Here is a 24372-nt window from a genome sequence, read left to right as displayed (position 1 = left end):
CAGATCAGAAATAAATGAAAAAGAAATGAAGGAAACAATAGCAAAGATCAATAAAACTAAAAGCTGGTTCTTTGAGAAGATAAACAAAATAGATAAACCATTAGCCGGACTTATCAAGAAAAAAAGGGAGAAGACTCAAATCAATAGAATTAGAAATGAAAAAGGAGAAGTAACAACTGACACTGCAGAAATACAAAGGATCATGAGGGATTAGTACAAGCAACTCTGTGCCAATAAAATGGACAAGCTGGAAGAAACAGACAAATTGTTAGAAATGCACCACCTGCCAAGACTGAATCAGGAAGAAATAGAAAATATGAACAGACCAATCACAAGCACTGAAGTTGAAACTGTGATTTAAAATCTTCCAAGAAAGAAAAGCCCAGGACCAGATGGCTTCACAGGCGAATTCTATCAAACATTTAGAGAAGAGCTAACACCTACCCTTCTCAAACTTTTCCAAAATATAGCAGAGGAAGGAACACTCCCAAATTCCTTCTACGAGGCCACCATCACCTTGACACCAAAACCAGACAAGGATGTCACAAAGAAAGAAAACTACAGACCAATACCACTGATAAACATGGATGCAAAAATCCTCAACAAAATACTAGCAAACAGAATCCAACAGCACATTAAAAGGATCATACACCATGATCAAGTGGGGTTTATTCCAGGAATGCAAGGATTCTTCAATATACACAAATCTATCAATGTGATAAACCATATTAACAAACTGAAGGAGAAAAACCATATGACCATCTCAATAGATGCAGAGAAAGCTTTGGACAAAATTCAACACCCATTTATGATAAAAACCCTGCAGAAAGCAGGCATAGAGGGAACTTTCCTCAACATAATAAAGGTAATACATGACAAGCCCACAGCCAACATCATCCTCAATGGTGAAAAACCGAAAGCATTTCCACTAAGATCAGGAACAAGACAAGGTTGCCCACTCTCACCACTCTTATTCAATATAGTTTTGGAAGTTTTACCCACAGCAATCAGAGAAGAAAAGGAAATAAAAGGAATCCAAATCGGAAAAGAAGAAGTAAAGCTGTCACTGTTTGCAGATGACATGATACTATTCATAGAGAATCCTAAAGATGCTACCAGAAAACTACTAGAGCTAATCAATGAATTTGGTAAAGTAGCAGGATACAAAATTAATGCACAGAAATCTCTGGCATTCCTATACACTAATGATGAAAAATCTGAAAGTGAAATCAAGAAAACACTCCCGTTTACCATTGCAACAAAAAGAATAAAATATCTAGGAATAAGCCCACCTAAGGAGACAAAAGACCTGTATGCAGAAATTATAAGACACTGATGAAAGAAATTAAAGATGATACAAATAGATGGAGAGATGTACCATGTTCTTGGATTGGAAGAATCAACATTGTGAAAATGACTCTACTACCCAAAGCAATCTATAGATTCAATGCAATCCCTATCAAACTACCACTGGCATTTTTCTCAGAACTAGAACAAAAAGTTTGACAGTTTGTATGGAAACACAAAAGACCCCAAACAGCAAAAGCAATCTTGAGAATGAAAAACGGAGCTGGAGGAATCAGGCTCCCTGACTTCAGACTATATACAAAGCTACAGTAATCAAGACAGTATGGTACTGGCACAAAAACAGAAAGATAGATCAATGGAATAGGATAGAAAGCCCAGAGATAAACCCATGCACATATGGTCACCTTATCTTTGATAAAGGTGGCAGGAATGTACAGTGGAGAAAGGACAGCCTCTTCAATAAGTGGTGCTGGGAAAACTGGACAGGTACATGTAAAAGTATGAGATTAGATCACTCCCTAACACCATACACAAAAATAAGCTCAAAATGGATTAAAGACCTAAATGTAAGGCCAGAAACTATCAAACTCTTAGAGGAAAACATAGGCAGAACACTCTATGACATAAATCACAGCAAGATCCTTCTTGACCCATCTCCTAGAGTAATGGAGATAAAAACAAAAATAAACAAATGGGACCTAATGAAACTTCAAAGCTTTTGCACAGCAAAGGAAACCATAAACAAGACCAAAAGACAGCCCTCAGAATGGGAGAAAATATTTGCAAATGAATCAACTGACAAAGGATTAATCTCTAAAATTTACAGGCAGCTCATGCAGCTCAATAACAAAAAAATAAACAACCCAATCCAAAAATGGGCAGAAGACCTAAATAGACATTTCTCCAAAGAAGATATACAGACTGCCAACAAACACATGAAAGAATGCTCAACATCATTAAATCATTAGAGAAATGCAAATCACAACTACAATGAGATATCATCTCACACCAGTCAGAATGGCCTTCATAAAAAATCTAGAAACAATAAATGCTGGAGAGGGTGTGGAGAAAAGGGAACTCTCTTGCACTGCTGGTGGGAATGTGAATTGGTACAGCCACTATGGAGAACAGTATGGAGGTTCCTTAAAAAACTACAAATAGAACTACCATATGACCCAGCAATCCCACTACTGGGCATATACCCTGAGAAAACCATAATTCAAAAAGAGTCATGTACCAAAATGTTCATTGCAGCTCTATTTACAATAGCCCGGAGATGGAAACAACCTAAGTGTCCATCATCGGATGAATGGATAAAGAAGATGTGGCACATATATACAATGGAATATTACTCAGCCATAAAAAGAAACGAAATTGAGCTATTTGTAATGAGGTGGATAGACCTAGAGTCTGTGATACAGAGTGAAGTAAGTCAGAAAGAGAAAGACAAATACCGTATGCTAACACATATATATGGAATTTAAGAAAAAAAAATGTCATGAAGAACCTCGGGGTAAGACGGGAATAAAGACACAGACCTACTGGAGAACGGACTTGAGGATATGGGGAGGGGAAGGGTGAGCTGTGACAGGGCGAGAGAGAGGCATGGACATATATACATTAACAAACGTAAGGTAGATAGCTAGTGGGAAGCAGCTGCATGGCACAGGGATGTCAGCTTGGTGCTTTGTGACCGCCTGGAGGTGTGGGATAGGGAGGGTGGGAGGGAGGGAGACAAAGAGGGAAGAGATATGGGAACATATGTATATGTATAACTGATTCACTCTGTTATAAAGCAGAAACTAACACACCATTGTAAAGCAATTATACCCCAATAAAGATGTTAAAAATATATAAATAAATAAATAAATATTTTTAAAAAAGCATATCGTTTACATCTGAGTTTACGAATGAGAGAAAAATAGTTCTATGTTTATCTACGTCAAAGAGAACATCAGAATATATATATATATAAAATCATCTAGAGATGTTAGGCAAATGTTTTGCAAAGGAGAAAATTATATGAATAAATGAAAAAGTACATCTCCAGACTTTAATAATGTACTAAAAATATCAGTTTTCAGATCTGCATATAGACATAATTTAAAACTCTAAAAGTTATTTCATTCTTTGCACTATCACTATCAATTTTAACTTTATCTATCTTTATTTAACTTTATCTAACTTTATCTATATTGGTCATTAATCTAATATCCTTCCTATATAATCTTTGAAAAAGTTATTCAATAGGAGCCCTGGTAGCAAAATTTTGTATTCATATCTAAACCACTATGTGCTCTATCAATGTTTTGTTCATAAAATGTTTGCATATTTGGAAATGGATGATGAATAATCATAAAACTGGGGCTTCAAGCTCACCACAGGGAAGGAACTAAATCAATTTATTCAGATAAAGAAATGAAGCCCAGGAAAGTTTTGTAATTATGTCAAGGTCATTAAATGTATTAGTGGTAGGATGATACCTAGGTCTTTTTATGTTTAGATTTTTTTTTTCTATCACATTTTCTGCCACAATGTATTCATCCTATAAATAGGAAAATGTTTTATAGTGCTTTGCTTAGAGAGTACTGTCAAATGCAAATTTTCAAAACACACAAATTAGAGAGCAATTTACTGCCTTCCTACAACAGATTTCTTTTAATAATGTTACCTTAAAGCATTTAAAAATATTTACGTAAGAGTAACTGAAAATTAAACCTTCAAGATAAATACTGCTCAAGATACAGAAACATCTGCACTTCAAATCCTTTGAATTCTACATATTCTCATTTTTTTCAATATTATTGTACTTACGTCAGTAACTAAATTGATGTCTAAAATTAAGACTTGTCCATTAGTGTTTTCATAATACCGTGAATGAAGACTTAGATAATTCTTGCTACATTTTCCCTCATTTCTAAGACTCATAGTTAAAGGAAACAAAAATAAAAAAAGAAATCTAATAGACTAAATACCATTCACTTCCAAAATAAAATCTAAATCTCTCAACCTCGTCTACATTTGTCTTTATAACTAGGCCCATCCCTTAGCTTCTTTCTCCCTTTTGCTGCATCTCAATGCCTTTGCACATACTGTTCCCTTACTTTTTTTTGCACTGTGGAAAATTCCTACTCATCCTTCATGTTCTGATTTAGGTGTTTACCCCCTTTGTGACACCTTCCCATTGTCCTCAGGCAGAGCTGACTACTTTTATATATTGTAGGCATGTATTCAAAAATATATAACCAAAATTTTTTAGCACTTTTTTGTTCTAAGGAGTGTACTTAATATTTCACATGATTTATTTCATTCAATTATCACAATAAACCTGTAAGGTAGTTAATTATATCCCCGTTTTAAAGAAAAGGTGACTGGTGTTTACCAAATGTACATATTGCACTGAAATATATGTATTCTTGTATACAGGTCTATTCTGTTCTAGCTTGATCCAAAGGTGGCATGTGCTTTAACTAAGATGAATAGAATGCATAGTTTTGTGCAACCCTACAAGAATTATTTTTCACATAGTGCAAATTTTGAAAAATATTGGAGAGCAGAGAGTTCAAGGTTATAATCTTTGCAAGAATCCAGTGTTATTGATTCAAGAGAGAACCATGTGATTTGAAAATCATGTAAGAAGTAGAAGGGGATGTTTATATTATGAAAACTGGTATTAACTAATAAAAACCCATAGCAAAATGGACAGCCACCCATATCTCATTGGGAAGGAATAAAAGCTTCTCAAAATACAGTTCCATAGACACTCAAAACTTGAAAAATAAGCATTTGTGGCTCCAAATTTCTATGCCATAGAGCGTGGACATAATTTTACCTTGGAAAAATTCAAAAAAACAGTTATCAACTATTTTCATCGATGCAGAAAAAATTTTCAATATAAAACCATAGAATAACTAATTCTAAAAACTACAGAAATATGCTACAATTGTGTAGGTCAAGAGTTAAACGGCAAAACCACATTCATAATAAAAGCACACTAAAACACAAATGAAATCATGAGCAGCCTGTGCTTGGGCGTTTTGAGTAAAAAATCATCCAATTTTGCTAAATATCACGAAGAAAAAAATCTTGCACACCTACATACAGCCTTTTCTGTGTCTGAGTCAGTCATTTTTAATTAAATACTCATTAGAAATAAGAGAAATATGATGAGACTAAGCAGTGTCATATTTTGGGAGGGAAAAGCAAAGCAATAAATGAATAGATTAAAGCCAATTAATAAATCTTTCTCAAAAGGCATAGCACCGTAGGGATAATTATGAATGTTCCTTTTCCAATTATGGATTAGTCATGGTAAGTGGTCTGTTGTGTACAAGTAGATGATATTAAATGGGACAATTCTCTCTGAGTTCCAACTGTAGATGCCAAGAACAGATTCACCCTGGTAGCAAGTGGTAATTCAATTCTTCAGCATCAGCAGAATAACCACTTAATATTGCTTCCTATGGAGGAAACCCTCCCAGGTAATTTGGCAAAAGAACCTTGCCTGAAATAAAAATTAAAGTATTTATGTTTAGGAAACTCCATGAAGCTCAAGTGACATCTTACATCAGTGATCTGTATTAGGGAAACTGGGATTCATTACATACAGGTATCTATCCTATAAGAATCATTTTAATTTTAAAAATATACCACTGCCATACATAAAGTAAATATTTAGAGTTATTTTCTATAATGAGAACAAGTCTAGAATATAACACAGCCTGTTAAAGGTAATAAATCCGTTTATGCAATATCTCCCATTCTGGCTTCTGTAAAATTGTGGCTGCTACCTTGTGTTTACAATCAGTCACCTAAGCAATCAGCTGCACTTTTGTTTTTTCAGTTGTGAGACAGAAAAGCAAGGAACCAGAATGGTTTTTTCCATGCAAAAGAAGCTTAGGGGAGAGAGAGACAGAGAGAGAGAGACAGAGAGACACACACAGAGAGAGAAACGAAAGCGATGGGGCAATAAAAAGAAAAGATAGCAAGTAGAGCAGGGGTATCTGTATAGGAGCATCCTATACCCACCCAGAGTGGAGGACCTGAGTTGGGCAGATGAAACGGGGAAGAACACCTTTCCTGATGCATCTCAACACAATATTTGTTCTATTCAAAGTAAGAGTGAGAGAATAATGACTTTCTTAAATGGCCAATCATTCCAGAAATAAAGAAGCCATGTTTTACAATGTTAACCTTAGAGCAAAAATAAATTCAACTTTTACACTTTCATTCCAACCACTGTCACTCTACACCAAATATAAAGATAAAAAGACATGGTATTTGCCTATGTATTAAGAATGAAATTGGAAGAAACCGTTTTACTCAAGGTACTTGACTACATATTTAGATGACCGAGAAAAGTGAAATCCTTAATGATGTGCAAAAGAAGTACCCATATATATGATTTGCATTTTATGTTTTGAACTTTTCTAAGTAGGCAGCACCAATGTTTGTTGAATGTGTTAATCTTCCAGCACCTGTTCAGTAACTAAAAAAAAATCCTCCTATTGATTTAAACACATGAGAAACATCAAAGTGAAAATGTGATGTGTGGAATTATATTTGTCTAACTTTTTATGCATCCGTATATTAGACCCTCACTTCATTTCTCTCAGTCCTTTCATGCTCTCTGCCTTTCTTGCTTGACAAGTACTTTCTTAGTAACTCCTACAGTCTTTTGTTTCTCCAACCTTAGTGAGCATTTTTCCCTTCTGGCCTAGAAAAGCCTTAGACAGTTATTTTGATAACAGACTTCTTGGCAGGCAGCAGGGTCTCCTGTGCTCTGAACTGCTCTCAGAGGCAGCCCTAATTGACCAAGAGATGATACTGTGGAGTGTCCTCCACGGCTCATCCTTTAAAGCACAGAATATACATTAATGAGTCACCTGAGAAATAAAATTAAGAGTTTATGAAGTAGATTAAGATAATAGAGAAAACACTTTAGCATTTCATTTTAAATTTCTTATTCTTAATTTCTTTAATATACTTTGCAGTTCATGTAAGAGAAGCACAATGAATGTTTTAAAAACATTCATTTTTGATTTTTAAAACAATGTTTTAAAAATCAAGAAGATCCAAACTTACAAGTATGTTGCTGGTACAACTGGATATTAGGACTGTTTGAGAGATTCTAATATAGTTAAAATTAGAGATGGAGAAAGAGGCCAGGGCTGGACTTTGGATGTTCTTGGATTGACTCTTACAATTTTGGCAAATAGGTGTTGGGCTTTGAAAGATGTTATGCAGAAGAAGTGGTAATATGATCAAGGTTTTGTTTTCGTTTAAAAATAATATTTTCTAATAGTTTGGAATATTTGGAGGGATGTAAGACTAAATGAAAGAGACTTGCCAAAATATTATTAAATTAGCCCAAGAAAGAGTTGAGGGCCTTAACAAAAAAGGAAAGGACCAGGAGTTGATATGAAGGAATGGAGAGCAGGAATACTAAGAAGTAAAACTGACAAGACTTGTGACTACTTGGACACGTCAAGGGTAGGGACAGGGGTAATGATTCTAAGCTTTCTTGCTTGGATGGATGGGTAGATGAGGATTCACCAGGATAAGGAAACAAGCTGGGATGGATGAGCAGGCTGAGGTAGGAAGTAATAAAATCGACTTTTGTAGGTGAGCTAAAATTATTAGTTTATTCATTCTTCGAATATTTATTTTGTGCCTAGTATTTGCCAGGTACTATTATTAGTGCTGGAGACACAGTAAAGAAAGAACATTCATGATCCCCTTGTAATCTACTATAGGTAGAATGACGATAAACAAGGAAGTGAGTGTAAAAATAAATCAGATATTTTCAAAGAGTGACATAACACATAAAAAATAAAATATATGATACAAAAAAGAGTAACTGGGAGGGATTCTATTTTTGAACAGGTGATCAGGAAATGCCTGTCCTAAGAATTGACATTTGAGCCTGACTGCCAAAAAGAAAACAACCATAAGAGGACCTAAAGGGAGAGCACTTCGAGTAGAGGAAACTTCTGGCATTAAGGATGAGAACAAGTACAGCATCATGGAAGTTTATGAGTTTAATAACCAAGGAGAGTATGGTATGATACAAGATTTGAGATGTGGGCAGGTTTCTATCGGACACACAGGTTGTCAGATGCCATAATGAGTTGGCCAGGTGACTTTGGACCTTAAGAGAGAAGATTGGGATATGGACAAAAATATAGGCATCATCTATTTACAGGTGCTAGTTGAAGCCATGAGATTAAGAACATGTGATGAGATAAAGCTAAGAAAGGAGCATGAGAAAAATTAGTATTTAACAGGTGAGCAAAAGAAGAGAAACTATCCATGGTAACAAACACGATGTTCAGAAAATTAAGTGGGTAAAGGGGAGATTGCAAAGTCTTAGGATAAAAGAGAACAAATAGCTTCAAGAAAAAGGAAGAGATTAACAGAGTTAAATGTCATGAATAACAAGACAAAAACGTTTCTAACATAATACGGCAAATAAGATCATGGGTGAATTTTTCTTACACAGTTTATTTTCTTACACAGTTCACACAAAGAAAAACATGATTGCAGGAGAGTGAAGAGCAAAAATCTGAATGTAGTAGAGTAAAAGGTAAATTAAAAGTGTGTAAAGAAGTAGCCATAGCCGATGAAGACTGCTTTTTCAAGGTACTCGTTTTGGGAGAAAAACTATTGGACTGGGAACATTATTTAATGATAGAAGTTTGAGTACACTTATAGGTGGTGAGGAAGGAGTTAGTGGAAACAAAAAATCAAAAGAGGAAGTTAACAATAACAGCCCAGCCCAATAGATGGAAGGATTTGGTCACCCCTCCACAGCCAATATTTGAGGGATTAGCTTTGATTATGAGACATCTTTTTTTTAAACTTTAGCCATTTGAAACAACTAAAAATCTTTATGTGTACACCTCATCAAAGAAGATATACTGATGGCAAATAAGCATATGAAAAGCATATGAAAAGATGTCCCGCATCATGCCATCAAGAAAATGCAAATTGAAACAACAATGATGTACCACTACACACCTATTAGAAACAAACAAAATCCAGAACACTGATAACATTAAATGCTGACGAGATGTGCAGCAACAGGAACTCTCATTCACTGTAGGAATGCAGAACAGTACAGTTTGGTGGTTTCTTACAGAATTAAACATATTGTTACCATATGATTCAGCAATCACACTCCTAGGTATTTACTCAAAGGAGTTGAAAACTTATGTCCATCCAAAAACCTGCACATGCATGTTTATAGCAGTTTATTCATAATTGCTGAAACTGGAAAATAATCAAGCTGTCCTTTTTTTTTCCTTTAAATATTTCCCTTTGCTTTTCTTGTTTGTATGGTTTTTGACAAAAGTTGGCTCTAATTCTTTTTTTGTTTGTTTTTTTGTTTTTTGCGGTACACAGGCCTCTCATTGCTGCGGTCTCTCCCATTGCGGAGCACAGGCTCCGGACGCGCAGGCTCAGCGGCCACGGCTCACGGGCCCAGCCACTCCGCGGCACGTGGGATCCTCCCGGACCGGGGCACCAACCCGTGTCCCCCGCATCGGCAGGCAGCCTCTCAACCACTGCGCCACCAGGGAAGCCCCAAGCTGTCCTTTAATAGGTAAATGGATAAACAAACTGTGGTATATCCAAACAATGAAATATTATTCAGCACTAAAAATAGATGAGCTATCCAGCCTTGAAAAGACATGGAAGGATCCTAACTGCATATTAAGGGAAAGAAGCCAATCTGAAATATTCTACTATATGATTCAAATTATATAACATATATATACATGGATACAGCACAAAAATAAGTGGTTGCCATGGGTTGGTAGGAGGAAAGGATGAATATAGGCCCAGAGGATTTTAGGGCACTGAAAATCCTGTGTATACTATTATGATTGATACATGTCATTACGCATTTGTCCAAACCCAAAGAACGTACAACACCAATAGTGAACCCTAGTGTAAACTATGGACTTTGGGTGACTATGATGTGTTAATACAGGTTCATCAAATATAACAAATGTACAATTCTGGTGGAGGATGTTGATAATGGGAAGGCTATGCATGTCTGGGTTGGGAGGAGGGAGGTACATGGGAAATTTCTGTACTTCCTCTTAATTTTGTTCTTAACCTAAAACTGCTCTAAAAATAAAATCTTAATGAAAATATTTATGTGATTATATCATATATATTATATGTCTCAAGATTATGAAATTAAAAAAAGTATACCTATCTCTACAGTGAAAATGCAAAGAAATTATAAAACTCTTAATGGTGAAGTCACATGCTTTGTTGTACCAGTAACTTAAGGGTTGCTGTTGTTTTGATGACAGTGCTAAGGAGCAGGGAAAGATCTCTTGAGGTCCTTAGATTCAAATCACTCATATGATTACATACAATACGTATCTAGGAGCTCTTTCGCTACTAGGCCATTTACTAGCCAAATGTCTTAGTTAGTCATTTTCAATATTTTGGTCCTCCATTTTCTTTTAAATCCAAACATTCAAAATCTCCCTGCCCCTGATACCAAGTTAAAAAAAAAAAAAGCTTCCTTTTAAATGCCTGGAAGATTCTCTGAAAGCATAGCTTCAAATGCTAAGTCAAAACAGCAGAAAGTGATATGACTGTCTACCTGACACAAATTCTGACCTTTAGATAATATATTATTGGAATAAAGGTGATAAAGAATGGCTAATTCAGAGACACATGATCTAGAAGTTAAGGGAGCTTCCATCTATTAAAAATCTATTAGAATTTGGCTATTGTTTATGGTTAATGAAAAACGGAAAGGTTGACTGCTTATTTGATCCTTAGCCTCAAAAGTTCTGTATCTTGGTGAAGTTACCTTGGTCCTCTTAACTTTAACTGTTCAATGACCTCTTGGCTTTCCATTTTCCTGGTTTTTCTTCCCTAACAATCTAATCTTTCAATTTTTAGGAAGTATGATGCTTTGGAGTTTATGGGTCCTTGCTTTTTCTGCATATATTATAATAATTGCTAGGGCCTCTCACCTAGTCAGTGTATAAATCAAAAAACTTTACTTAGATATGCATAGAGGTAGAGGACTTAATATATTTTGTGAAAAGGTCTTACAAATTCAGTACGTTATTTCTTTCAATTTGTAGGAATGTAGATGATGGAAGCTGTGAGCCCAGCATAATACTATCAACATAAAGTATTTAACAGCTTGAATACTAACTTATCAAATATTATTTCAAAATGAATTGTGAGAGAAGAGCTTTCTGTATCAAACAATTGTATAGCAGCTGCTATGTGCCAGGTATTATTCTTAGCACTTTTCAAATACTAACTTATTTAATCATTATAAATAACAACAGAATGAGGTAGGTACTGTTATTAACACGAAGAATGGTGCAACAGAGGTTAAACGGTTAAATAATTTGCCCAAGGCTACATAGCTAGTAAGTACCAAAGCCAAGGTTTACACTCAGATAATTTGACTCTAAAAGATGGTGAACTTACTAGCATACCATGCTAAGTTTTTGCTAAAACAAGGAAAAGAAGTCCTCAAGGAAGTAGCAGAGAGAAGCCTTGAGAGGGGATTTTCCTTTGGCTGGATGAGGGGAGATCTGACAGAAGTTTTCACCTTTCTTTGGGAGTTCTTTCTCTCTTTTAATCTCTATGGCAATACAGCATGCTGTTCCCTGTCTAAAGCTCTGCTTAGCGATGACCAGAATTAAACCTTTCTGCTTCCACTTGGCAGTTAAAGCAGGCTAGCATAATTGCAAACATAACTTACAATACCAAGCATAAAAAAGTTTTTTTTAAAGAGAGAAAATCTGAGAAACATAAAATGTTAAGCTAATAAGTACACATGTCAGATTCAACAATGACTGACGTTCATAGACCTTATTATATCCCATATTTATTTCCTTAATAGTTTCTCACTCCAAAGAACTAAACCTCCCCAACTACCTACTCTGTCACCTCATTGAAGGGTTATATTGATGGGAAACAATTTATTCCTTCATTTTGTCAATTGTCTATTTATGGCCTTCTAAGAAAATAAAAAGAGCAGATTCTTCTCTATCACTCCCCTAGGAAGTCCATTTAGTTTCTGATGTAGGTTTTCAGGGATTCTTGCCTGGCACAACTGTAGCCATTGGAAACACTACCATCTACCTAAGCTGGAGCATGTTGTCCACAATATAATATAATAATATACAGCAATTGTGCAAAAAGGATTACATATAAATAGTAATAGAAATCTTTTCCTGTTCAAAACTATTTCCACAATTAGGTGAGAAATTATATTTAGAATTTTCCTTTTCCTACTTATAAACTTAGAATACATTACTAGAAAAAAAAATATCCAGGTAGCAATTTCTCAGGCTACAATTTTTTGAAGAAAGTAGTCACTCAGCACTTACAGTCAGAAAGCAAAAATTACATCTACTAATGAATGTGTTGTATTTTTATTAAATGCATTCTATAAAAATATTTTATAAGTCTGTAGTAGTGTATACAAATCTATAAACTGCATCAATTAAAATAAATGGAACATCTCCACTGTCTCTAAGGAATATGTGGCATTATATAATTTTCAATCCATTTTTGCCTGTATGGAATTACATAAGATAAGCAACATTTTGGCACCAAATCATCAACAAGAAGGCAAATTTTCACTATATCTTATTGATGTATTTAACAAGACTTTTATAACTAAGAGGTGACACTTTACTTTTTTTTTTTTTTTTTGCGATACGCGGGCCTCTCACTGTTGTGGCCTCTCCCACCGCGGGGCACAGGCTCCGGACGCGCAGGCCCAGCGGCCATGGCTCACGCGGCACGTGGGATCCTCCCAGACCGGGGCACGTGGGATCCTCCCAGACCGGGGCACGAACCCGTGTCCCCTGCATCGGCAGGCGGACTCTCAACTACTGCGCCACCGGGGAAGCCCGTGACACTACTTTTGCATACCTTAGCAATGCATTAATATATTCACTTTTATTTTTATAGTATACAGATAATTTATGATACTTTAATAATAGGAGAATACAAATAATTTAACATTCTTGGTGCATGCATTAAAATGACCTTCACATTTAGATTTAATATTCTATTGGTTCCAACCCCAAAATTAGAGAGAAAGTGAGAGGTGAAATGTAGACAAACTCAAAAATATCTTCCTTTAAAGACAAATGTCAAGGAAAACTCAAACTTTTCTATATAACGATAGCACAATGACTTCCAAAGTTCCATACTGAAGCAGTCACACACAGCAAACTTGATGGTCCTAAACTGATGTGCCTTCAAAAGTTCAAGGGTTGAAACAAGAAACAGAAGTTTTGCTTATAGAGCCTCAAAAAGCCTTAAACTGCTTTAACCTCCTAAGGACAGATTATGCCTAGGAAAAATCCACAGGGCCTCCAAATCAAGGTTGGTATATGCGTGTCAGTGATCAATGTGATTTTTGAGGAATAAATACGTTCTTTGCAAGCAGCTGAAAAGCAACTATGCTAAGAAAGACAGAGAAACTTTTTCCTTGACTATTAACAAAGACAAATAGCCTTGATGGCATAGGATTTTGTATAGTCACTTTTTTTTTTTTTAATTTAGAATAAAAAGACCAAAAGGGCTGGAAACAGGATTTTCAAATGCAAAATGGACAGACTTACTGGTACATGCCATGGAAGGTGGGTCTTGTTCAGCTCGAAAGTAACCCTTTTCACACTGACAGACAGAAGTTGCTTCCATGTAGGTTAAACTGTGTGGAGGACATTTAGAACACTTTGTGTTGCCAGCAAATGCTTTATAGAATCCTGGTCTGCAAGCTGCGAACATAGGAAAAGCAATATTTTATTATCGCTTATTTTATTTGTATGTGTACAACATATTTTAACTTATACACACTTTGGATGTCAGAGTTCAGTTCACACATACACAGAAAAGTCAATACATGCTAATATTAATGAATGAAATTAGTAATTCAAAATAAGTTACCCAATGGGGACTTCATATTTTAGCTGAGGTTGCTACTTTTAAAAGGCATACTTGAAACACAGATATGCAAAATAACAGTGCTTACCAAAGTATGGGGATGCCCACATTAAGGGAGACGATTGTGTAGCTCTGGGAGATGGCATTAAATAACATTGAATCACACTCTTTAAAATTGATTTCCATTCCATTTCTCCCTCAGCTCTTCTGAGTATTTAAGGAGAAAGTCCCAGGGTAGTGTGGGTATATCTTTAACATCTTCCTTACTGGCTAAATATTTTTTGAACAAAATGAGAACTGGCCTTAGACTCAGAGATTGTAGCAAGACATAGCTATAGCTTGATAACACTGCTTCATTTATATCAAAATCATTTTTTATTTTTCTGTGGCATACAATTTTCTATTTATTATATTGAAATAAATTCATTTACAATTTTAAGTTTAAAAGTGAGTAGACAAAATATCAAGTAAATAAGGTATATTTGTTATGCACATATGACAAAAATCATGAAAACTGTAGGCTAATGACTAAATTTTCACAAAACATAATGAAAATGAAATGTAAGTGACTAAAGTTATGCTATCAAATGTTTCATTGAACCTCATTTTCTATTCACTTAAATCCATGTTTTCATTTTCACTGAACATTTTCATAGGAATGGAAGACCTACAAAAAAGGATCCTACGATAAGGTACACACCCGGGGTCCTGAATGGTGGGGGGCTTAATTGTTTCTAGTCTCAAAGAAATGACTCCTGACCACTTTCTAAGTTAAAACTGTTATATGAAATAAAAGAAGTGTAATTTTCCAGTGACAAATATTATGTTAAAAAATATTTTAACAAGCTATGTATTTTAACTCAACACATTTTCACAAAATGTTCTGTGTAAAAATAAACAAGAATCTTAATTTAACAATAATGAATCTATGAGTAAGGCTTCTGCTTATATATTCAAGAAGGAAAAAAAGTATTTGAAATCTGATACATATTTTATATTTAGAGCTCATTCCAATGAAAACTAGCCACATTTCAAGCATGCAATAACCTCATGTGGCTGGCTAGTGGCTACCGTATTGGATAGTACAGTTTTGAACACAGAAATCTGTTCATTACATCCCCTTGTATAAAAAACTTTGATGACTTCCCATCATCTTTACATTAAAGTTTAAAATATTTACCTTGGATTACAAGTTCACCCATGGCTTGCCTACAGTTCACCCATGGCTTCACCCTGCCTACAGCTCCAACCACATCAGATAAAGCTGCTCTCCTCTCAAACTCCCTCTGTTAAGGCTTTGCCCTTCTACTGTCTATTCTCAACTCAGCAAGCAGTGATCTTAGAAAATACATCAGATCACTTTATCACTGGGCTCTGGGCCTTCCAATGGCTTTCCATTCTCCTAGAGTAAAGCCAACTGCCCTATTAATTGCCTACCAAGCATTGCATGATTTTGCTCCCCATCCATTCCCTGTGACCCTGCTTTGCATCTTCTACCTCTTTTTTTGTATCAGGTAGTCTACTCCAGCCACACTGGCCTCCTTCAGAATCTTGGGCATCCAAAGCATTCTCCTGCCATTGGGCCTTTAGTACTTGCTCTCATCCAGCTGTCTGTATGGTTTTCTCCCTCCCTTACATCAGGTCTTCATTCAAACATTACCGTATTAATAAAGCCTTCCCCGATTCCCCTTTTTATATTGCAACTCCTGCTAATCCTACCCGAGTAATCCATATTACTCTCCATTCTTATTCCTGTCTTCAAAGAATTTAACAACATCTGACACTCGATATGTTTAATTATTTAAGCCATTTCCCCTTAAAATGTATGGTCTATGAGGGCAGAGATTTTTCTTTTGTCTGTTTTGTTTACTGAAGTGTCTCCAGGGCCTAGAACAGTATCAGGCATTACTTGGCCCTCAGTGAATATTTGTTAAATGAATGAATGAATTGCTGAGGGACTCCGTTAATTTCTGAGTTTACTATGCTCTTTGTTCTGCTTTGAGCCTTTTCCTCTGTTGAAAAATCTCTTCTCTCTATCCCCACCCTATGACCCACTCATCTTGCTGACTCCTAGTCATCGTTCAAGTCTCACTTCTTTTAGAAAGCTCTACCTGACTCCCTAGAATAGTTTCTCTAAGCACCTGTGCCTTTTGCATGTTAGTAATCCCTTGGCAGTTATTTGTTTAATGGCTGTAAGTGCCACAAGGACAGATTGGCACAGTGCTTGTCATAAAGTCGGTGCTTGGTACTTATTTGTTTTATTGAATTGGACAGCATGTGAGTACTCTGCTAATTAAATTCCTGCAGAAGATAATGCGTGTCTACTCAGTGCACGTTCTGTTCATGGCATAATTCATCTCACTACAAATTTATAGATTTTTTTGGCTTGTGGCATTACTCTAAGTAAGGGATGGAAGCAGGTAGCAAAAATCTTGAAACTGATTCAACTACAACTCAAGAATTTTAATATTCCAATCGAAACAAAATCTTTCCAACTGAAATTACTATCCATGTGAAATTTTTTTTTTTGCCTACTGCAAAACTATAAACACAAATTGGATATTGTTGCAGCAACTCTCAAGTCTATCCCTGATTTCAAATGCTTATTAACTCAAAATTTCCCTTGAAAACCTTGAAATTTTGAACTTATAAAATATATTTGGATTCTTAAATTACTACCTTATTTTAATATTAGGGTTTAGTCTACAATTTCATTTAAACATTAAGGATGATGCTGTTAAAATGTTAGAAAACCACTGTTGTAGGCAGTAACATTCTTCTTATATAGCACACATTAATGGTATACAGCATGCACCTCTGTTTTTAGCCTGAATCATATTATACAACTACTTGATCACGCTATCACCTCAACTTCTTGTAACTGCCACAAGCCAGACACGGGCCTTACCATTCTTATATCTACAATGCTTTAGCATATTTTGAGTATATATTTAAGTTTTTATAAATGCCTGAAAAGTTGAATGAGTGAATAAATAAGTGATTCATTCACTAATGTCTAATATGAGATTACTATAATTCTGTAAATGGAATGAGCATGCTATATATTTTTTAGTTAGTACTTTTAGGTTTTGTTTGTATTTGTTAAAAATGGGATATCAGTCCCTATGTCTTGAGAACTTTTAAATTATTTTCTTATACATCCCTTCTTTCTCTACCACTTCCTTATTTCTCTGTTTATAGGGTATGTGAACTTCATTTCCAATAAACAAACCACCCAAAATAAGAATGTTTCCCAACATATATCAATACTGCAGATGGAAAGTGAAATATTATCTGATTCAGTGGTTTCTAATGTTTTCTTTTAGAAGAAGCTATTCAGATATCGACCTTCAAATTAAACCTTCATTTTAGTACCTCTCAATTTCTCTATATTTCTATATTCAAAACATTCATGACTATATATATATATATATATATATATATATATGAGATCATAACATGTATGTTCTTTTTGTATGAACATTTACTTTAAAATGTCATTTAGAAATCTGGCTTATTTCCACCTTTTCTTCCTTCTTTCCTCTTCAAATATCATTTTCCTAAAATGTTGACAAACTGCTGTGTAGATATATGCTTACATATTTATGAACAAAAGGATTTAGTGTTATTGATTTTTCAATATTGAGATAATATCAATAAACATTAGATTGTTTTCATCAATTATCAATTATAACATGGAAATCTCTCCATGTCAATGGTTGTAGCTAAGTCACGGTGATGTATCTGTAGTATATGTGTCAACAATCTCCCACTTGGAAGAAATACTTTATAAACTATGCTGCAGTAAACATCCCCATGATGATAAGTATTTCAGTTCCCAAGAGTAGGCACTCTGGGCCAGGGTATTTTTATTATTTGTTTTAACACATATTTCCATGTTACATTCCTAAACATTTCTAAAATGCACAATAATGTAAGTGTTTCGCCATGCTAATTCCTATAATTAATGTTAGTCACTCTTTTACCTTTTGACAATATGTGGAGTTAAATATTGTTACTTTAATTGAAGTTTCCTAATTGCCACTAATGCTCCACATTTTTTTTCATATTTTTATTGGTCATTTGTTTATACTTTTCTATGAATTGCCTTTTATATTCTTTGTTCTTTTTCTATTGGTTGCTTATCTTCTATTAATTTATTGGGCTGGCCAAAAAGTTCATTCAGGTTTTTCCATAACATCTTATAGTAAAACCTGAATGAACTTTTTGGCCAACCCAATATAAGTGCTATTTATTAGCAATATTAATTTTACGCTTTGTCATTTTTGTTGTATATATTTTTGTATCAATTTTCTAATGATGTGCATAAAAGTCACATTTACAATAGCATGAAAAACAGTAAAATACTTAGGCATAAATTTAATCAAGGAAGTGAAAGACCTGTACAAAGAAAACTACAATATTTTGATAAAGAAATTGAAGAGAATACAAAAAAATGGAAAGATATCCCATGTTCATGGACTGGAAGAATTAATATTGTTAAAATGCCCACACTACGTGAAAGCAACTAAAGATTCAATGCAATCCCTATCAAAATTCCAATGGCATTTTTCATAGAAATATAAAAAACAATACTAAAATTTATGGAATCACAAAAGACCCCAATAGCCAAAGCAATTCTGAGAAAGAATAACAATGCTAGAGGCATCACACGTCCCAATTTCAAACTATGCTACAAAGTTATATGAATTGAAACAGTATGGTACCAGCATAAAAATACACACATAGGCCACTAGAACAGAATAGAGGGCTCCAAAATAAACTCCTACATAAACAATCAAATATATATGTTAAGGGAGCTAAAAATACTCAATGGCAAAAGGATAGTCTCGTCAATAAATGATGGATAACAACATAGAGAAAAGTGAACTTGGACTTGACCAGACACCACTCACAAAAATTAACTCAAAATGAATTAGAAACTTAAACATAAAACCTGAAACTGTAAAACTTCTAGAAGAAAACATAGTGGAAAAGCTCCTTGATATAGGTCTTGGCAATGATTTTTTTAGAATATGACAGCAAAAGCACCAGCAATGAAAGCAAAAATAAACAGTGGCACTACATCAAACTAAAGAGCTTCAGCACAGCAAAAAAAACAATAAAAATAATGAAAAGGCAACCTATAGAATGGGGCAAAATATTTGCAAACCATATACCTGACATATCTGATAAATATAAAATATATAAAGAACTCACACAACTCAATAACAACAACATCAACAACAATCAAATACATACAGTTAAATAAAAAATAGGCAGAGGAACTGAACAGACATTTCTTTAAAGAAGACATACAAATGTCCAACAGGTACATGAAAAGATGCTAAATATCACTAGTCATCAGGGAAATGTAAATGAAAACCACAAGGATATATCACCTCACAAGTGTTAGAATGGCAATTATCAAGAAGACAAGAGATACATGATGGCAAGGATGTAAAAAAAAGGGAACCCTTGTGTACTGCTGGTGGGAATGCAAATTGGTGCAGCCAATATGGAAAACTGTATGGAGGTTCCTCAGAAAATTAAAAATAGAGCTACCATGTGACCCAGCAATCTGGTTCTCGGTATACATCCAAAGTAAATAAAAATATTGGATATGAAAAAGCTATCTGCACTCCCATGTCCATTACAGCATTATTCTCAATAGCCAAGATATGGAAAAAATCTGTGCATCAACAGATGAATGGATAAAGAAGATTTACAGTGATTCTATATTTTAGTTGAAAGTGATGCTACCACTTTGGGGGACTATTTGGCAGTATCTACTATAGAGGAACATACACATATCTTCTGACAATTCCACTCCTTGGCATTTACACAACAGAACAGTACAAAGTGAAAGTAGCTTCTTTTCCTACAGGTAGTCATACCAAGTTCCATTGCTAAGTGAACTACCACTTCTCCATTTGACTTTCATTTTCTGCAATTTTGTTGACATGTTGACCTTTCTCACGTGATGTATTTTCTTCTCCCTTACTTTGCCCTTGTTAGTGTAAACCTTTTATATTCTCTTACTCATTTTGGTGAAGTTTCCTGAGGAAATGGAGTTAAATCTATATGTTCAATCAACTATGTTTGAAGAATTTTAGACTTTACTAAATTTCTAATCATATAATTGGAGTGAGTATATTTAATTGAGAAGAAGAAAATTACAAACAAATTATTTATGATATATATGAAATGATTTTTAAATTTTCTGGTGTCATGTACTTATGATAAAAGTAGCAAGAATGCTAGAAAAATAAATACAGGGCTTCCCTGGTGGGGCAGTGGTTAGGAATCCGCCTGCCAATGCAGGGGACACGGGTTTGAGCCCTGGTCTGGGAAGATCCCACATGCCGCAGAGCAACTAAGCCCGTGCACCCCAACTACTGAGCCTGCACTCCAGAGCCCACGAGCCACAACTACTGAAGCCCACATGTCACAACTACTGAAGCCCGCACATCTAGAGCCCATGCTCCGCAACAAAAGAAGCCACCTCAATGAGAAGCCTGCGCACCATAATGAAGAGTAGCCCCCACTCGCCGCAAATAGAAGAAGCCCGCATGCAGGAACAAAGATACAACGCAGCCAAAAATAATAAATAAATAAAATTAAATAAAAAGAAAAATAAATACAATGTAATTTGGTAGTGGGGATCTATAAAATATAAAATATATAAATATTTTCATCAAATTACATAATAAATAATCTAAGTTAAAACACAGTTTTCTATTTCAAAAAATACATTTATGATTTGAGGAACTTTAAGTGGTTGCCTAAAATAATGATAAAAGATGGGTTACACATTAAAAAGTACAAAGTAGTTTTTATAGAAAAGCATGTATTAAAGGCACATACATCAGTATAGTTATTGAAATACCACAAATATTAATGAAGTACATATCTTGCCATATAATTTCCCTTATCAATGTTTGAAATTTCATTGTCCTCAGAAAATTAAAGTCTCTGGGTATTGACTGGAATACAGTTGGAAAGTATTTTTATACACACACACGTACACACACACACACACACACACACACACACACACACACACAGATTTATGTCTGCTAAAACAAAATCAAGAAATGTGTGACCTGTTCTACACGTACTTTATTTTAAAAATTGAATTGTTAGGCTATATACTGCCAGCAATGATTTTTTAGGTTCATCTTTATTATCAGAGAACTTTAAGACAAAGGACCATGATAAAGCCCAGTTGGTATATCATGCTGTGCAGTTCTCATCAGCTGATGAAATACTCAACTGTGTGTTGTCTGATAGGGACTGATATTAATATAATTGACTGCTTTTCCCTCATAGATGCTCAACAGTCTGTAAGTTTAGATAAACCTGAATGACTTATCAGTAAAATATGTGATGTGCATCATTTCTCAAAACATTAGAACTCAGGAAATTTAATAAACTGGGATGGGCAGTATCATTACTGTTTCCCTAGATATTGTTCTACAATTATGGAAATTAAAATTTGCTGTCATGTAAGTAGAGAAGGCAAGGAAGATTGGAGAATTGAAAAATAAAAAGGAAAAACCCTAAAACTTAAGGGTAAATAAGTATAAATATTTTCTTTTTTCAGAATAACCTATTAATAACTTACCAAAGGCAAATCGCAAGGCCAAATACAAGTTTATTAATAATAAACTGTGGATTGTGCTTCAAAATATTCAACCTAATTTTCCTTGCAGGGGAGCTACTATGAAGTCCTCATGAAGGTAATGTATATAAAAGTGTCCTGTTACGAATTCTAATTTCTTACTTCCACCAGAGAAATGTTAAAGTAGACTTTCTCTTGAATAAGCAAAGAAAAATCAGACCTACCTACAAAAATATACTGTAGGTTACATGACTTCCACCCTAAAGAATCAGAGGAAAGGACTCCAAAAAGTATGGAATACCACATCCTCTTTCACCTGTTTATCTGTTAACTCTGGGCACAATACCCCCTATCTGAGGACTCTGAAAAGTAAGTAGAAGCAGGCATACTGGAAAATACCAAAATTTGTAGTACTACCTAGCTGGCAACGAATTTGCCATCCTTCCCTCACTCCCTCTTTCCTCTTTTCCCCAGTGCTTGGGGCTGGAGCCTGGACTGAATGGACTGGAAACCTGGAAATGGCCACCAGGTCACAGTCAGAGCTCCAGCTCACTTTAGCTCTGGAAGTGGGAAATGGAATTCCTAATGCTCAGGAGAGAATGTGGAAATCCCTTCCCTCTTTGTTTCTTTCTTTTTTTTTCTCTCTCTCTCTCTCTTTTTTTTCCTGTTCTCTCATGCCCAGCCCTCAAGTAATCATGCGGTAGACTGGTGGTGGTGGTCAGTAATGGGAGCCCACAGGAGCCAAAACTCTCAAGAAGGAAAAAACTTCCTCTTCCTTCACTGAAGCTGTGGTTCTGAGAGGGTAGAGTTCCACTGCATTTCTTTTTCTCTCTGTCCTCCTCTCACTTGGTCCTGGATGTAGATCCAGTTGCAGAAGTGCACAGCAGAGTGGAACAAATAAAGCCCCAGCTGGCTTTCTAGACAAAGGACCTTAAAGAGGAGTCACAGAGATTCGGAAAGTACTGGGAAGAACATGGAGAGAGAGGGGCTCAGGAAAGCAATTCCACACACTTGTTTATAAACTCCTGTGCTTGCTCCCAAACTGCACATCCTTGGAACTGATTCTATTTAACATATCAAAGACTTTGAGAACTGAACCAAAAGACTACCACCCAGGTCTCAGACAAGCAGTTTTAAATTTTTGGTTAGGTAAAAGAGAGGACACCAACCTAGAAGATATATACTGTTTTTTGTTTGTTTGTTTTCTTACTATGTGACACAAAAACTTATAAACAGGGATATATACTGGCAAACCCAGGTAAGTTGCCATTAACAAGCATAAAGTGGATCTATTAGATCTTTTACCTTCCACCATTTTTTCTCATTCACAGATTCATGATTTATACGTTAAAGATAATTTTCAAAAAGTGCTTTTATTTGAGAGATGGACAAGTGTCAACAACAGAGCATTACTTGGAATATAATGTCAGAAATACTTTAGGAGTCTGAGGCTGGTGACATGCAAAATTAAAATTCTAAAGGTGTCTCTAGTGTGAGAGTAAGGTCAGTGTTTTTATTCTGAGGTTAAGATAGGGTATGGAGACCAAAGGTTTATATTAGCAGTTTTTAGGATTAGACAACTTTTTCATTTTTATTACCAGTTTGAATACAATCTGGTAATAATAATGGCACAACATAAAAAGCTAACCATATTTTTTTCTAAAAATACAGATCACTTTTTAACTGTTCTATCATTCATTTCCTAATGCTATTTTTATTAACTTTGGTGCTCCTAGGTATATTTTAGTCAACCAAACTTAAGCCTGCATTAATAATACTTCCTTCCTATTTAACAGTCCTTTTAAAAAGGGTGCTTGTTGAGTCTATCATATTTTCAGGTACTTTGAAATGAGATGCTATTCAACTTTTTAGTCCCTCATCAGAGATTCTTATTCCTATTTCACTATTTTTTCTAGACATCCAGTAATGACAGTTTCCAATTTTGTCTTTCATTATTCCTTTTTTGAATATTCCTTAATTCAGAGTAAATTTACTTTTCCGAATAAGTAAAATCATTGCCAAAGAGAAAACACCCCTTGATTCACTGTACTATGTATTAGTAATAACACCTACAGCAAAACCATTTATAATTATTGAGCATTCGGAATGAGTCAGATGTTGTGCAAAGCACTTTCTCTACAGTTGTTTAGTTATTCTTACAAAAATTAGCTACAAAGGATATGGCCTTTGGAACTAGATTACATGGCTTTGAGTTCTGCTTCTGTATTTTACTAACCCTTCACTTCAGGCAACTTATTTTTCTGTGCATCATTTTTCTCATCTGTAAAATGGGGCACTTAACTGAGAGCTTGTTGTGAGGATTTAATTAATTAATACATGTAAAGTGATAAGAAGCGTGCCTAGCATATTATTATGAAGATGAGGAAACTGAAGTTAAGCGATATAAAGTAAGTTTCTATGACAGATTGTGTTTTCCAAAAATGGCTCCAACAGTATTTCCCACCCTACACTGGCTTCTATGTCTCATA

At 35.0% G+C, this 24372-nt stretch overlaps 1 protein-coding gene across 1 annotated transcript in view; it reads right to left on the bottom strand.

Moving 5' to 3' along the window:
* Nucleotides 1-24372, bottom strand: part of EPHA6 (EPH receptor A6) — an 894187-nt gene that overhangs the window by 521145 nt on the left and 348670 nt on the right. Inside the window, exon 4 of the mRNA XM_007459872.1 lies at nucleotides 13938-14093. Within this exon, the coding sequence (XP_007459934.1) occupies nucleotides 13938-14093 (156 nt within the window). The remainder of the gene's footprint in view (nucleotides 1-13937; nucleotides 14094-24372) is intronic.

This window comes from Lipotes vexillifer, unplaced genomic scaffold, assembly GCF_000442215.2.
Source record: "Lipotes vexillifer unplaced genomic scaffold, Lipotes_vexillifer_v1.1 scaffold448, whole genome shotgun sequence".
Taxonomy (NCBI): Eukaryota; Metazoa; Chordata; class Mammalia; order Artiodactyla; family Lipotidae; genus Lipotes; species Lipotes vexillifer.
Note: the sequence above shows the minus strand (reverse complement) of the source record. Positions and strands in the feature narration are given on the sequence as shown.